Genomic DNA, 17,412 nt, shown 5'->3' on the forward strand with positions numbered 1-17,412 from the left:
TCGGCTCTTCTCCATTTTAATTTTCCTAGTCACATATATTCTTATAAGTCCAACTTCCTCATCTTTCCACTAACAAGGCCTCCAGTGAATATTTTTATCAATGGGATGCCCCGAAATATATCATGGTCAGTTCAGAAAATGATAAACATGCCTTGATATGAAGACTGTTGAGTAACAAAGTATTAAGTATATGCTTGGTTTTCTGAACTTTATAAACTTTAAAGAAAACATCTAATCAATACCATTAATTTTATGAACCAGTAGCAATTTCCAAAATATACTTCTGTCACTCCAGTGTTTATCTGTGATGCTCTACTTGCTTGAATTTCACCTTAAAATAAAAACTATAAAAACTCCAATTAGAATTAAAATACATTGAGGGTTAATTTTCACTTTAGAAATAAGAGATCAAGACCCTTCTGATAAAATTACTAATTAAATGGCCATAGAACATATGAAACAATGTTTATCAGCAATCAGATTTATTTTATTAAACTAATTATTGTTTCCTTTGTCTTAAAGAACATAGTTTTCTCAACCAAATGTAAACTTTATTTTGATATAACATCACAGAATGACATTGGAAACCTTTTCTAAATTTAAAAGTAAAGCTTTATCTTTTTATCAAAAGGAGAAAATGACTTTTTAGAATGTTTACTGGAAATCTGAAGCAGAAAATGAAATTAAAAAATAAAGATTTTACACAATTTCATTGCTGCATACCTTAAGGGCTAAAATATCTTTGAATAAAACTTCTTCTGCTATATTTCTATGCCAACAAATCACACTTTCATTCCAATTCTTTTTTAAAAGGAATAGCTATTTCCTTTGTAAACAGTTACAAAGAACTATAAAACTCTTATTTAACTCTAGAAAGGATGAAACCCCTTTCATTACACAAATTAAAATGTGAAGTTTACTTGTAAATCTATACTCAGTCACTATACCATTAACATATATACAAGCTTTCATCAACTTCTTCATTTTAGCATCACAAAATGAGCCTTCTGATGTTCAATAAACAGTATGTTTCTACGATAGTCAGAAGTTTAGCTAAAATTCAATGTAAACAGTAACAAGTAAGAATGGAAGGAAAATTAAGGAGAGGTCTTGAACAGGAAAAAAAAAAAACAACAGAAACTCCAAAGTCTCTTAAGCAGCAGGAGCACCTTCCCAATTTAGTTTCCACATGTGGCCATCTGCCACTCATCCTCATGTTGCCAGGGCCCTGAGAATAAAAAAAGAATAATGCTAACAACTTATTTTCTATTGCCTTCATGCAAACAATAGGAAAAAATTCTTTTCATAAAATCACATAAATCAAGGTCAGATGATAATTTAAAGTGATAAAATATCTGAAGTTAAAAGTTTATACTCCTTTTTTCCGACAGTCACATTAGTTCATAATAGAAGAAAAGAAATTCACACATAGACATAAAGTAGCAGGCTACGGGGATTAGTCTAAACTAAAATTTTATCCTCTTATAGTTACCACTTCCTTTGTATAATCTTCATTAGATTTCTAATTCTTAATTTCAGCACTTATTAACTAAATATTGTAAAAATTATTTTTTATGAAAAGTAATACACTTTAAAAATGAAAACAATATAAAGTAAACAACAAAGAATAAGTTTACACAGCTTTGGAAAAGAGTTCAGTGAGTCCTGAAGAAGTTAAACATATGACCTTGCAATTCTACTCCTCCATATAGTATACCCAAGAGAAATAAAAACATCTCTCTACACAAAAACTTGTACACGGAAGTACATATAGTGGCATTATTCACAAGAGCTGAAGAGTGGAAGCGGTTCAAATGTCCGTCAACTGATGAACAAAGTGTGGTATGTCCATACAATGGAATACTATCCAGCCACAAAAAGGAATGGCGTACTGACACATGCTACAACATAGGTGAACCTTGAGAACATTATGCTAAGTGAAAGAAGCCACACACAAAGTCCACATGTTGTTTGATTCTGTTTATATGAAATGTCCAGAATGGACAGATCAAGCAACAAAAAGCAGGTGAGTGGTTGCCAGGGACCAGGGGGCAGAGGGGATAACGGGGTTGGAGGAATTGGGAGTGATTATCAGTGGGTATGGGGTTTACTTTTAGGGTGATAAAAATGTTCTGGGTTTGTTAATGGTGATGGTTATACAAACTTGTGAATATAACCCAAATTGCTGAATTCTTTAAAAAAGTTGAGTTTTAAGGTATGTGAATTATATCGCCATAAAAATTAAGAGTAAGTTTTCTCCTACCCTAGACACCCAGTCTCATCCCTCAAAGACAAACACCATTTACAATTTCTTTATATCCTTTCAGAAAATTTAAGGCACATAATTAGCATATAAATGTGTATGATTATCCCTCTCCTTTTTTCAAACACACAAGGCAACACTTTACCCCCTCCACATTTTTCCTTCACCCCCTCGACTCCCACCTTAGAGATCATTGCATATCAGCACATTACAGATATATACTTCATTCTTTTTAAAGATGCCTTCCATGGCATGGAATGTTTATTGAACTGAGTATTCATTAGGCACCAGCCCTCTACTGAGAAGCATTTGGCTTGTTTCCAGTCTAGAGCTATTTCAAACAATGCTACAATGAACATCTCTTTTAAGCCGATCTTTACATACATGAGTGTATCTGTAAGATAAATCTAGGAAGTGAAGTTGCAAAGTTAAAGAACGTGTGCATTTTTAATTTTGATTTTGTCAAACTATCCTCCAAAAAGGCTGCACAAATCTACGCTTTCCCCAGCAGCAAGTGAAATGTCTTATCAGTGTCGTATACTATGTTTTTGATCCTTGCCAATGTGATAGATGAAAAATAGTCTTACATTTCTTTAATTTTAAGTGAAAATGAGCATCTTTGTGTTTATTAGTATCTTTCTGTGAGCTATTTATGTTCTTTGTCTGTTTTTCTATTGGTTAAAGTACTTAAAAATAGCAAAAAGATCTCTATAAAAAAATTACATATTTGGAATAAACAACGTCCAGTAAATGTTTCTGTATCCATGTTCTCTTCTGTTGAATCTGTAGGTCTCCTAGAGTTCACTATTCAAATCTTCATTTGGATTAATTCCGGTAACTTATTAATGCTCATATGTGTAGCTAACAAAGATTAGCTGACTTATTAATTGGTTCATGTGTAACTTATTAATTGTGAGGTGATAGGAAGGAGGAAACGTGTTAGAAGGCACAAAATTTAAAACTATGTATGGGGAAGTACAGTACAACTTTGGACAGTACAACTTACGCCAGGCAAGAGGCAAAAAAGAGAAATTTGGCTATTGTATTTGCTCATAATTCTACAGGCTCCACCTGAATATTTTGGTTGGTCTTCTCACTATAAAATGTGGTAAACGAGTATGTAAAAATCTATATGCTGGTGGAAACAACGGGAAAAAAATTAGCAGTGGTCAGAAACAAACTTTCCGTATTTTTTTGGTATGTAAAAAAAGATTTCCCCAAAATAATGTAAGTCATCTCCGTTATAAATGCCTACCGGTGTTCTGATGAGGAAGTCTTATCCTGCTGCTTGTTTGGAGCCCGCTGCAGGGGGCACAAGGCTGTCCAGCTGCTGCTGGTGTCCTGTATTAATTAACCACTCATAAAATTTGTTTTCCACAAGTACCTGGAACTGCTTCCTTTGATCCCTAAAATTGCAGTTGAGAGCAAAAAGAATATAAGAACACTAATTCATATTAATTTTATTCCAAGTGATTATAAAATACTTTAACTGGATAAACATTAAATTATTTCTTGTTTTCCCTTTGATCTCTCCAAATAACTGCTCTGTTCAGTTCTGTCCATTTTGATCACCACCACCAAAAAAAAAAAGATTGTTCAGATACAATTCCCTCTTTGTAAAAACTCAGTAATTATATGTTTAGTTATACTGTGGTTATTCATTCAACAGATATTCACTGAGGACCAAGAGATGCTGGGCAGTGTTCTGACCGATGGGGATAAATGTAAAGAGAAGAGAAAAGGCCTCTGTTTCCGGGCAGGTTTATGCTGCACGACTCCAGAGGGCGCCATTCGCACTGGGATCTATGTAGTCTGTGCTCCTTGTGGACTGTATATTTTAGTAGGGAAGATAGGTAATAAATAAAAAGAATATACATGAACGTAGATAATTATAAATGCCTTGGAGAAAAACAGAGCAGGGTAAGGAAATCAAGAATTTGGGAATGCTAACTTAGAAAAAGAATGGACAGAAGAAGCCTAAGGTGACACAAGCAGAGATCTGAGTGAAATGACAGATTAAGTAAAATAAATATCTGGAGAAGAACATTCCAAGCAGAAGAAACAAAAAGTGCAAAGGCTCTAAAGTGAGAGGATTTTTAACATGTTCAGGAGAAGAGAAAGAAGAGAAGCTCCTGACAGCTGGGAGCTAGGAAGCTAGCACCATCAGCTAGGCCTGGGTGTAGCCAGGATCTGGCCTGGCCGTGGTGTTCTTCTGTCAAACATCAACAATTCCACAGCACACCAACATTAGACAAGGGCCCTAAGGGATGATGATAGATCAAGGCAAAAATAAAATCACTCCACAGTCACATCTCAGGTCCAGACAAAAACAAAAACATTTTGTGGTCCAAACCATAAAAATGACTTAATATCACCTTTCCAGGCTAATGAGCGACTGCTGCTTCTTTACGATGATAGCTTTAGCTCCTTTATTCCTCCCGTCTTTGATACAAAAATTATTAAGATACCAAATCACAGAATTGCCCTCACTTTCAGATTGCATCCAACCCACAACAAAGCCCTGCTTCCCAGAACCCTCCGCCAAATCATCTAGCACAGCCTAAATCCAATTATAACTTCCTTAAACATGCTTTTATGGAAATGAAACTAGCTCTCTCCATTCTTATAATGAGTAATAAAATCTAACTTTATTCTACAGATACGTTCCTGGTGGTGTTTGACCGGAGGGCAACGACCACATTAACAGCAAGAAGATTGCAGTGTGGCGGAAGGGCAGTGGATGAGGAAAAGAAAGGCAGAAAATGAGGCAAAGATGGCCTGGTAAGTACCACAAGGTTTTAGATTTTATTCCATGGAGAGCCGTTAGAGGGGCCAGAGCAGGGAAGTGACATAATCTAATCACTTTTAAGAGAGCACGTTGGCAGTTTGTTTTCAAATTGGTCAGTAATTCTTCTGTCTTCCTGTATTCCCAAAGTTAAATTGCATGCTTTTCCTTGTTTCTAGTGTTATCATGGATCTCACCACTTGAATATCTATTATTCAGTCAACATTTTTTAAATGCTTGCCACATTCCAGACTCTGTGCATGTATACAAGATTTTCATGTGTAAGAAAATCTAGGCACCTAATACCAGAAGCATTCAACCAAAAGAATTGTTTTAAAAGAATGTTTTTCCTCATGATCCATTTTTATATCACATTATTATAATGATCGCATTATTTATAACAACAGCTCACAGAAAACAATAAAGACACCAAGAACCCAGGTTCTGGAAACAGGCTGACTAGGTGTGAATGCTGGCTCCTGTGTGACTTTGGGGAAATTACTTAACTCTCTCTGTTCCTCAGTTTCCTCATCTGTGAGAGGAAACTGTTATGAAGAATAAGCAAGTTAACACACAGAAGGTGCTTGGAATAGTACTTGGCACACAATAAGTGCTCAATACATATTTCCTATTATTATAGTCATCATCATCATTCTGCTAAGCTGAGAATGACTGGTCTGTAGTATTAGTATCCTGGTGGCTTAGTCCATGAGGTACAAACCAGGTGGAATGTTTGTAATGGATAACAGCAGTATTAGCACAACGGATTCCAAAGTAAAGCGTGAGTTGTGGCTGTTACTGACCTTTATAATTTGGGGCAGGTAGCAACTGTTTTAAAGATTCTAAATGCAGCTGTGTAACTATATATTATACACTTCCTTCCTTAATCTGTATGATGAGAACAAAGCCACAAGAATGCATCTAGAAAATAGCACGGCTGGATCAAGCCTTTTTCCAATTACTATTTCTCTTAGAATACAGGTGATCCTAACAGGTTAGGTCTCAGATCTTCTGAGTGAACAATCTCACCCAGAAGATGTGTCTCACAAACTCATCACTAAACAAGGGTGCCTTATACTCAGACTATTCCACACTGTACAGCACACACCACTACACTGTCTTACACGTGCATCATTACTATAAGCTATCTTATTAAACCTTTATATCAATCTCATCAGGTAGAAAATATACTTCATATATGGTACAGCTAAGAGCCAGAGAGGTCAGATGACACACTCAATGTCACACAAGTGGCACGGTCAGTACTAATTCCTAAGTCAGAGTAGCTTCCACTACAATATAGACACAGTTATCCAAAGAAGAACACTAACTTTAAAATCTAACACACTAAGAGAGCTAATTAAAATAAGCATTTTTACTTACATATCAAAGAGCAATTCAGTATTGTCAGAAATAGAAAATATTTCTGGAATGGATGCTATTTTGCAAGATAATGACAATCAGGAAAAAAAGAAAATGAATACCAAGCAAATAGGATCCAATTATTAAAGTAAAAGTTTTTCTCATTCTTAAGGGAAAGGATCATAATGATCAAGGCATTATCAGGATACAGGAGACTTCATGGAAACATCCACCAGAAGAACTTGATACCCTTTTCTCAAGGTAGCCCCAGTTCCCTTTGGACAATGTTGTATAAGAAGCAATCCTTTACCATTTGGTGCTGTAATGTCTCTAGTTTCCCTTCCTAAAATCTCTAACAAAGTTTAATTAAATACCAAAACACTGGTGCAAACAGTAACTACTTATTCTGAGCATCGTCTGCTTTTAAGTTGCATGTGCTGTTCTGTCCAGAAGAAAACTGATAAATCAAATGTTTCTAAACTGGGCTCTAATTTTTGGAGTCATCTTTAATTTTTTTGTCTGTTTTACAAAGTCTTATACCAAATCCTGCTTCCTGTCAAAGTATTTCTGGTCTCCACCCCCTTTCTCTCCACTCTAGTCCAGTTTCTTAGCCTAGACTCCTGTAATACCACCTTCACTTCCCTCTTTCAAATCTAACCAGAGGATCTCCATATGTACCAATCACATGTTTTAATCTGCCATAGCATCTAATAAAGTGCTATGTGTATTGTAGGCATTCTGTAAATGTCCCTGAGTAAATGAAACAGCTTTCTGAACTTCATTCCATTGTTCAAAACCCTTTTATGGCTCTTGCTACTTAATTCCACTTAAATCTAACTTTCATTGCCTGCTATTCAAGATTCTACATAATCTGGCTCAGTCTACCCAACCAAGTTTAAATACCACTACCGCATACCCAGAATCCTGTTTCAGCGACTGATTTCCAGGCTACCTAAGGTCTGCTTCTGCTTCCACATCTCCTCCTCTAGTGCTGTTAAAAGTATCGACCCAATCCTCACTTCCTCCCCAAACTCTGCTCATTTTTCAAGGTCCAACACAAGCTCTACTTCCTCCGTAAGCCTTCCCTGACTACCCACACTGATGTTTTCTGAATCTTTATATATGGTTTGTACACAGTGGTTCCCTGGCTTCTAGAGTTTAAAGACCAATACCATTGAAATAAAATTTGTGGCGGACATAATAAACCATATCCACCTACTATCATAAGCATGTTATTAAAAATAAAGTATTCAGAACTGTCAAAGCGGGAAAGAAAGAATCTCAGGATAAAAGACAGTATCTTAAATTAATCAAATTTAGCTTTATTTTAAAACGCTATACTTTTATTTCATACTTCACTATGAATTAGGAAAACTTTGACAAAAACTGGCATTAATCCAGGGACCAGCATTAGAAGTCCACCTTTGGGGAGTCTGTCTGTGGAATGGTGGAGCCAGGAAACCTGTATTTTTAACCAGCTCTTTGGATGATTCTGATGTACAACCCAGCTTGAGAACCACCAGTATAGTACAGAGAAGTAAATTAAAAACTAAAACCAATCCATTCATGTATTGGATTATGTGACATAGTCTATATATGCTCCTTCATTCATTTAAGCTCTATGTCTGCCAATTAAACTTAAGCTTCTTAAAAGTAGGGGGTCTAATACTTGGGTATCCACTTGTTCCTATCCCTCAACCAAATGTGCCTGGAATACTGACCCTAACAAATGACATACTATGTCTTTTTTATTATTTTAGCACAGCTATAAACATGCAGATTAATCTACCTTCCCATGCATGCAGTTTCACGTAAGACAAATTACTGTTTCTAGAAAATACTCACTTTGTCAAACAAGCCTCCTTCACAGTTTTCTGCCAGATTTGTATTTTCTTTTCTCTTTGGCCCAGTGCTTTCTGATATGCAGATGGAAGACCCCCAGGTATCTCTGTTGTGTCCCCTTCCATCTCAAAGGGAATAATAAATACATAGAATTCGCACGGAGGTAAGAGTCGGAAGACACTTGTGCTGCTGTTCTCTCTGCACATGATCATGGGATTGTCCCAACAGTTAGGCACAGTAGCAAGGCCGGTCCTGGCCATGTGGTCCTCCAGCATTGGGTAATGGGTATGAAAAGGGGCAAACGTTACTCTCTGGTTCCCAGAGAGAATAAGTGGGCGTGTAGGTGTCAGAATATGGAAGATGCAACCTGTGGTAGAAGAGATGGATAGGCGATGGCAAACAGCAATGACTTTGACGTTATCACAGCTGTGGAGGTGAAGAGCAGTCTGTACAGGGCCCAGGACAAAGGTGCTATTCCTACACTTCTCAATTGTCACAGATCTGAAAAATGAGAGAAATTTCTCTGAGTAAGAATAAGATAAAAAATATGTGACTACAATATTATTATCTGATGGCAAAAAAGAAGGAGGAGGAGAAGAGGAAGAAGAGGAGGAGGAAGAAGAGGAAGAGGAAGGGGGGAGGAGGGGGAGGAGAAAAGATCAACCCTGGTCCAAAGAAAATGTCACAACGTCAGAACACTATGAAGACTGTGCTTACCGTAAGGGAGAGAGCAGATATATAAAAGATTCGTTGCAACGATGAATCTTTACATGTGCCCCCACCAGAGTATCTGAGCTCTTGGCCAATGTCTGCTTGTAAACCTGGCTCATCACCACCATGCGGTGCATCCGAGGGGCCAAGTGAGTGTTACAAGCAATCTTAGCTCTTTTGGTTGTCCCTTCAACTATTCAAGACAAACAGAAATACATGAGATAGTTTCAAATCAAAGGAAAACAATCAGCCACATGAGGTTACATGTCTACATGTCTACATGTCTAAAATTAGATACATATGAGGTTTAAAAAATGTTTGATCTGGGTGTTGAGTAAAGAGATGTTTGCTGTACTATTCTCTTTACTTCTCCTTATTTTTGCAGTATTTCAAAAATTTTTGTTACAAAATTTTTTAAACCTATAATCCACTCAAGATTGCCTATATATCTATGATTTTTCCATGCCTACTCTTCAAGTTATGTGCCTAAAGTCATATGGCTACTAAGTGGCAGAGCTGACACAACTCAAATATCTTCTCCAACCTGCCCTAATTTATCATCCCAACCTTTAAATCATCTCTTTAAATTACCATTAATACTGAATTTGAATCCCTCCCAAATTACTTACAGCGTCATTCCATGAATTCTACTCGGGTTAACGTCTTCAGTCCCAAGATACTACTAACTGAAAGCACATCTTCCTCTCATACACAGCACCTTGCACAAACTCACACTCAAAAAATCTATGCAGGCTGCCCTCCTAACTCAGTCCTGCCTTTATATCATTGCCTTCTCAGACTGTACTTCCCTGCAAACCATCAGGACGCTCTTGTAAAGAGATACTGGTTAAATGTGGAGAGGTCATACAGTGTGTTATTCTTCTTTTGAAACAATTCTTGCTGTTTTCGTTTTATAGCTAAGTAAAACATGGTTATTGCAGAAGAAATGTTAAATACTAGTAGTAAAAGATAAAAATTATCTGTCATCCTAATATCTATCACAGTTTTGTATAATCCTAAGAGGTTAGATGCCCTTCTTTTTCCTACCCTAAAATTTAAAAACTTACTTGCACCTATATTCTTTTATCAACATCAAACATTATTTAGTATCTCTTATGTATATATAGGAGCCTTACATATCTGAGTCTCTGACCTCATGCTAGAGCAATAGCTTGGCTGGATATAAAATACTTGGATCACAATCTCTTTGCTCCACACTCTGTAGATGGTGCCATTTTCTGGTTTTCTGCATTATAAAAATTTGATACAAAACTGTTTTTTTTTTACATTTGCATGGAACCTATTTTTTCTTTATCTTTGAAATTCAGATATTGTGGAAGTATATTCTAGTTTTCTTTCCCCCATTAATTTCGCCTGGCACTTGCCTCACTGTGTAGGCACCTACTTCTCTTTTAACCTCTATCTGGGCTCCTTTTCTCTTAAAACTTATACCTGGGCCCCAGGAAGTCATATAGTACGTGAACCTATCCCTTTAGCCATCACTGGTCTATCAGGAAGAGACACCTTTGCAACCAAAGCCAGATTCTCTCTACTATAAATTTGAATTTCCAATGTGTCTGTGTAGCTAAAAAGAACTTCATCTTTACACCAACTCTCTGAGGTCCCTTAATCTGTCATTCAACTTAATATAGATTAAAATATTAATAAATACCTTGGTGAGCCCAAGCCAATTTCTTTCCAGACTTGAGGCAAGCAGATGTACCAAATGGATTCCCAGTCAAACAGGCTCTCAACCAGGCTTCCAGCTTGCAGAAAGAAAAGGTCTTAGAGGTCTTTGAGAAGCCACTTTCTGCATGCAGTGGTTGCCACAGTGCAAGTTCATAAAGTGGATATATCTTCCTGGCTCTATTCACTGTCCCTTCAATAAGAAAGCTGAGTGCCATGACAGCTTCTCGAGAGACTAGACTACTATGGGTTGAATGAAATGATGCAGTGAGTTGTTCTGGATCTAAAAGCAGCTCAAGGAGATTTGACAGATGATCATAGACAAAAGCTTGGTGACTGTAATCATTCCAGTTCTAAAAAATATCAAAAGAAAGCACTCTTAACAGAACAAAGAGATTCTCGAAGACCTAAAAACTTTTATATGTTACTTATTTTGTATTTATCTTTTGCCTCATCTCCCCAAAAGTGGTGTTTTTGAAAGTCAGTAAGATGGCAATATAAACCTCATATTTTCTGTGCATGTGATAGGTATACACAGCTTCTCTCTCTACCTTAGCCAATTCAAAAGTAATACTAACAGCCTACCCTGAGTGTGTGCCAAGCCCTGTTATACAAACTTTCACATATTTAATCCTAGCAACAGTCATACAACAGATGGCATTACCACGCCCGCTTTACAATGAAATGGAGATACAGAAAGGCTAAGAAACTAGCCCAAGGTCACACAGTTAGTAAATATTCTAAAAGTTTTGGATCAAACATAAAAATAACCATCTCGGGCATTCATTTCATGTAATAGTTGGTTTCTTTCTTTACCTTCTCAAATCACAGAAGGAATTTCAAATTCCACTGGATGAAACAAGGCAACTGATCTTACAGTAACCAGATTTAAGGGAAGTTACAACTTTGGGAATAAACTGAGTTGGCAGATGTTCCAACAATTTGGCTCATTCATTTGATAGATATTATGGGGTATGAGCAATGTTAAGTGATGATTTATGCTAATTGAATAAGATATAGTTCCTATCCTCAAGGAATTCAGGATCTATGTAGTGAAATGCCAATATAAACCAATAACTATAACACAATGAGATAAAACCTATGGCAGAGATCTGTTAAGACGTTCTATGAACATGAGAGTAACAAAGAACTCAAGGAAAACAAACCTTAGTGAAGCATTGATTGAATAGATCCTTGACTGACGTCGGTAGTTATGCAAACAGATAAGGGAAAAGGCACTTTAGGTCTAGGGAACAATATCCAAAGGCGCACAGGAGTAAAATTACCTGCTGTGTTCAGAGAAGTGGAAGCTCTGAGTGGGGTGTAGGAAGTATGCTGGGAAGTGGCAGGTGAAGTTAAAATGTAGGCAGAGGCCATTCACAAAAGGCCTTGTATGAAATGCTAAGACAGCTGGACTTTATTTTGTGTGCCAGAGGCTTCCAAACTATTTTATAAACAGCTATTTCTTTCTTTCTTTTTAATAAACTCTCATTTGGATACCAAAGAACATGTCAAAGCTGAGCTATCCACGGCTCACCTGCTCTTCCTCCCTCTTACTGCATTCCCCTGCCCTGCAGGAGGTAGGCCCTGAGAAGGTGCCGAAGGGTGCAAGATGAGAACAACAATGACAATGAGAATTCACTGATGGAGTTTCGACAGGAGATACAAATCATCTGCATTTTAGAAAGTCCAATGTAGTAGGTGGACTATAGACTCAAAGTAAGGTGACCAAGTAGGACCTAATTACAGAAATCAAGGCAAAACCAAAATGACAATAGGGCCTATAAAAGAGGGAAAAAAAAGAAATTTTTAAAGAGTTCTTTTTGAGGCAGAATCAGTAAGACTTGACAACTAATTAGGTATGGGTGGTGGTAACTTTCACTGGCACAGGGAATACAAGTTAATTAAAATAAAAGGAAATTTTACTGTGGGGACACATAGTCATCTCCCAAACTGAAGCATTCAGGGAGGCCTCATCAGAACTGGAACTGGACAGCCATCTCCATCCTGGTTCTCTCAGGCCTCTCTGCATGTCTGTTCCATTCTGTTTTTCTCAGAGTTTCTTCCTACCTCAGAGTTTCTAAGCTCTCTTAACTCCTAGTCACTCATGGATATGGTAGCTATTCTGGTCCCAAAGTCACATGAGCTACCATCTCAAATACCTATCGCCAACTGGTTATTTCTTCAGTTGCTGGGGGTACTGATTGGGCCAGGTCATCATTTCAGATCAGGCCAATTTCAAACACAAACCTAGGAATGGGTTACTCAGGTCAAGTGTCCATCCCTGGTCTAATCAGTTGCTGGGAGAGGTCATGCTACAGGACAAACTAAAGCCACCATATACTGGTGCTCACTGTTCAACAAGCCTCATGCTAACATATTACTGAATTCTCACAGCCATTCAGAAATAGGCATTATCATCCCTGTTTAGAGAAGAGAAGCCAAGCTAGAGAAGTTAACTGACCTGCCTAAAATCATGTGTAATCAAATTCATTAACATTTGCAAAAATGGGAATGCTAATAAGAGTACAGTGAATGATTTGCTGGAAAGTCATTTAGGTGATTTTTGTGTTGCTAAAGGAATTGAAATCACTTCTCTATTTTGATTAAGACTGCACATATTGATTTTGTTTTATAATTAGGGAAAAAAAGTAAAACGCAAAACAGACAAAACAAGCCAGCCAATCTCTAGCTTATATAAATAGTCTAACGTAATTTTTAATGAAGACAAACAATCTCCCTCATAAACTGTCTGTTTCAGAGAAAGAGGCCATAATTTAAACAGTACCTTATTATGACAACTGGACTTTTCAGTGAGGTCAGGAGAGTGAGATCTGTTTCTGGGACTAGGCCACTCTTCTCCAATCAACGATGTTCTCAGGGAGACCTTGTTTAACTGCTGTATATATAAGAAGAGCAGAAACTGTAGGGTGTCCACTGAAAGCTGTCCAAAAAGAAAATAAATGATGAACACATGTTCTAAAACCACGTCAATTACTAGTCTACAACAAAGAAGACACAGTAAAATAAATTCACAACGATGTGCTGATCCTAACAAGACAAATGTAGAAACGTTGCTAGCTTTTGATATCTCTGATACCCAGATGTAGGAGTTTCTAAAACTAATTAAATTGGAGTCACTTACTTTCTCAGAAAGCTATGTAGTATCTGTGGCTGTAGAAACTCTCTCCCAAAACTGATGAAGTGGAAAGGATGAGGGACATACTTTTTTAAAGCATATAATTTCAGAAATTTAAAATTACAGTTTTAAAAAACACCTTAGTAATTTGAATAAACAAACGAATAGATGAAGGAAAAGAAGAAGGAAATTTAATCAAGACGCAGAGGTTAATTTAACCTAATCACAAACTTATCAAGAAAGTTCAGGATATCAGTGCAACACCTGAAATTGTATGTAATTTTTTGGTGTCTATGCATTTTGGCGGGGAGTAGGCCTCAGGTTTTCATCAAATTCTTAAAAGGGTATTTTACTTTAAAAAAATAAATTCTACTGGCCTGACAGATGTTTATAAGTCATTTCCTATTTGAAGAAGAGTGTGGTTTGAAGCTCAGGATTTGACGCTCAGGATTATTCTCAGATACCCATTCCCATATGCACACAAGAGAGGCAAAAAACTGAAGTAATACAGCTGGGACTACAGCTATGTTCACCCTGATTCCCAACCTGGCTAAAGCTCACTGTGCATAAGGAACTCAAAAATATGGATTCTCAAAATCACCTAGACCTATTTAGTCAATTGTCAGTGTGGAACCTCATGAATCTACATATTTTAAAAAATTTTTACTTTCTTAATTAAACTTTTGGAGGTAACTGTTAAGTTATATGCAGCTGTAAGGACAGAGAGATCCTACGTACTCTTTACCCAGTTTCTCATCTTGGAAAATTATCACACAGGGCACAGACAGGGTGCTGACATGGTGCAGTCACGGCACAGAGCACCTCCACCGGCACAAGGATCCTTCATGTTGCACTTTTATAGCCACACCCACTTCCCTCTTCCCTCCCTCCCTCCCTCCCTTATTTCTTCTTCAGCCCCTGACAACCATTTATTTATCTGTTCTTTATCCCAATAGTTTTGTCATTTCAAGAATGTTTTATAACTAGGATCATACAGTATGTCACCTTTTGGGATTGGCTTTTTTCACTCAACATAATTCTCTGATTTTATACATACTTCCATCAATTATCTGTTATATCACCATTATTCCTTCATATACCTGACCCCCATGAGACTACAAGATCCTTGTCTTTTTCATTTTTATATTCCTAGTAACTACTAAAGAAACTAGTATATAGTAAGCACTCAAAAAATTTGGGGCTTCTGGTTTGATTCCTCTCTGTATCCACAGCATCCACTGCTGTACCTAGCACATAACAGGCACTCAATAAATTCTTAATTATTAATTATAATGCCCTTCTCTTTGTTGCTTGCCAAACTTTTTTACAATTTCCAAAACCTTGTTCAGATGTTACCCCATGTGGCCGAGACTGGCTGGATGCTCACTAAGTATCTTTCCTTCCTGGGCACACAGTTAGGTGGTATTTCTCAGCCTCCCTTGGAGTTGGATATGGTATAACTGGGTTATAATCAATGGAATGTGGGTGGATTTACATATACCATTTTCAAGCCTCCTGAAACCTCTCCCAAAGGAATGGAAGTGAGGGACTCAGGCCCTAGTGGGCATGGCTGGGGCAAACCATATTCTATTTGCAACTGTTCACTTCCCCATCCTCCAAGAGGCTTACACGGCCCCACCCATGGCCATGGGATTTCCCTACCTCCTGTGAGTAGTTTATCTCCCATCTTATTGATTCTAAGCATGGACCTGTGACAAAGCTTTACCCAGTGGAATGAAAGCAGTTGCAGTTTACATAACATGTGAGCAAAAGTTTTAAAAGGCATCAAGACTTTTCTCCTGCTCTGTTGCTCTTTCCTTCTGTCACAAGAACAGACGTGACCTACACAGGAGCTGCTTTTTCAGCCTGAGTCCCCAAATGGGCAGACACATAGAGCTAAGCCACAACCTGGAAGACAGCCATAGCTAAGGTGCAGCCTACATGTAAAATAAGCAAGAAATAAATCTTAGTTACTGTAAGCCACTGGAATTTCATTTTTGTTTTCTTTTTAACTGCAGCAAAGCAGACTAATAATAAAGCGGCTCCCAAAGACAGAAGATGCCTAGGTCCCTGAGTCACTGCTTAGACAACAGCAGCCTAGAAGTTCATGCATCCAGATGCCCTATGCTGGACTGCCATATGAGTAAGAAAGAAACTGTTACGGCGCCTAGCCGCTGACATGCTGGGATTGCTTGTTACTGTAATTAGCCTACCCTGATTAACACCCTTTCTCTGTGAAGTCTTTCTTCAGCACCAGAATTAATCATTCTCTTCTCTGTTCTATTTATGTACTTTATGCATACTTTTATTGTACATGCCATACAATTAAATACCACTTTTTTTTACACACCAGCTTCCCCTGCTAGTCTATGAGCTCCACGAGGTCAGAGCTGCTGTTCTAATCGTCTTTGAATCCCAGCACATAGCAGATGCTCACTTACCTCAAAATAGTTTTAATGTCAATGAAAATATTTCCATCTTCCAATTACAGGGTTCCTGTAACATTACTGCTTTGAAAGTAGATGAGTAACAATTTTTAAGTAAGGACTAATTCGTTAAATTGCCAAACTGGAACTGCTAAAACTTAAATAGTGCTTTGGAATCACATGGTCATTAACCCACAACTGCACACTGTTCAGCCAGAATGAAAACTTAAAATAATTTACTTCCCAAAGTAATTAAACACACACACACACATATATATACACATACATATAAATCCATACCTGATTTCTTTGCTTTTCGACTTCATCCTCAGACACGCAGTTGGACAGAATTTCAGACCATTCCAGACGCTCCTCTGGTGTCTTCACTGCAAGACTATCAAATATTTCAAAGTAAAGCCACGCCAGATCCTTAGCCAACTGCAGCTTCCCACATGCAATGTGCCTCCACGTAGACCAGGACAGGCGTGGGTAAGCTCCCTCTGTGGCCCGGGTTCGCACATAGGTGGATATCTTCCTGAGATAGTGAAGACTGAACTTGGATGGAGGGGGGACCTGCAAGGCGCCCACTATAAAGGGTTCCGCTTTCACCCAGAGGAGAACTCCGGACTGATCCATATTATCTCTAAGGACATCTGTGTGAAAAGGCTTCTTTGCATACCTATGAAATAAAGTTTCTTCACAAACTCATCTGAAACAAAACTCATTTACACATTTTCTTTTAAGGTGACCTCTCCCTTAACTGTTTTTATTTTTAATTTATTTTCTTTTGGGGGGGTAATTAGGTTTATTATCTTTTTATCGTTATTGTTTATTTATTAATGACTGTACTGGGGATTGAACCCAGGAGGTTCTGCGTGCTAAGCGGGCACTCTACCACAGAGCTATAACCTCCCCTCTCCCTTAACTTGTTTTTAAATGTACTATGTCGTTTTAAAAACTGGATCCAGTTCACCAACCAAAAGCAGAATAGATTTTTGGTCAGATCTCATTATAATCCATTTGAGTAGGAAAAAAATTTGTGATAGAACTATCTTACTTAAATTGTTCCAAGTGGCTGTTTTAGGAAGAGTGTGTAAATGCAGGAGGTATGAGTTGAATCCCTGCCCAGGACAAAGAAAAGAAGAAATGGAAAGAAAAGCCATCTTATCACTGGAAATCCTGCTCTACCCTGAGGGGA

The 17,412-nt window shown here is 37.6% G+C and overlaps 1 protein-coding gene across 7 annotated transcripts in view; it reads right to left on the minus strand.

The window, feature by feature from the left end:
- TBCCD1 (TBCC domain containing 1) overlaps nt 1–17,412 on the minus strand; it is a 21,440-nt gene continuing 4,028 nt past the window's right edge. For all 7 annotated transcript variants that reach the window (XM_072962369.1, XM_072962354.1, XM_072962360.1 and 4 more), the window contains 7 exons: nt 16,515–16,893; nt 13,438–13,593; nt 10,636–11,002; nt 8,970–9,156; nt 8,256–8,753; nt 3,519–3,669; nt 1–1,228 (listed from right to left, as the gene is read on the minus strand). In XM_072962369.1, coding sequence (XP_072818470.1) covers nt 3,540–3,669; nt 8,256–8,753; nt 8,970–9,156; nt 10,636–11,002; nt 13,438–13,593; nt 16,515–16,850 — 1,674 coding nt within the window. In that variant the 5' untranslated portion in view covers nt 16,851–16,893 and the 3' untranslated portion in view covers nt 1–1,228; nt 3,519–3,539. The remainder of the gene's footprint in view (nt 1,229–3,518; nt 3,670–8,255; nt 8,754–8,969; nt 9,157–10,635; nt 11,003–13,437; nt 13,594–16,514; nt 16,894–17,412) is intronic.

Source organism: Vicugna pacos, chromosome 1 (genome assembly GCF_048564905.1).
Source record: "Vicugna pacos chromosome 1, VicPac4, whole genome shotgun sequence".
Classification (NCBI taxonomy): domain Eukaryota; kingdom Metazoa; phylum Chordata; class Mammalia; order Artiodactyla; family Camelidae; genus Vicugna; species Vicugna pacos.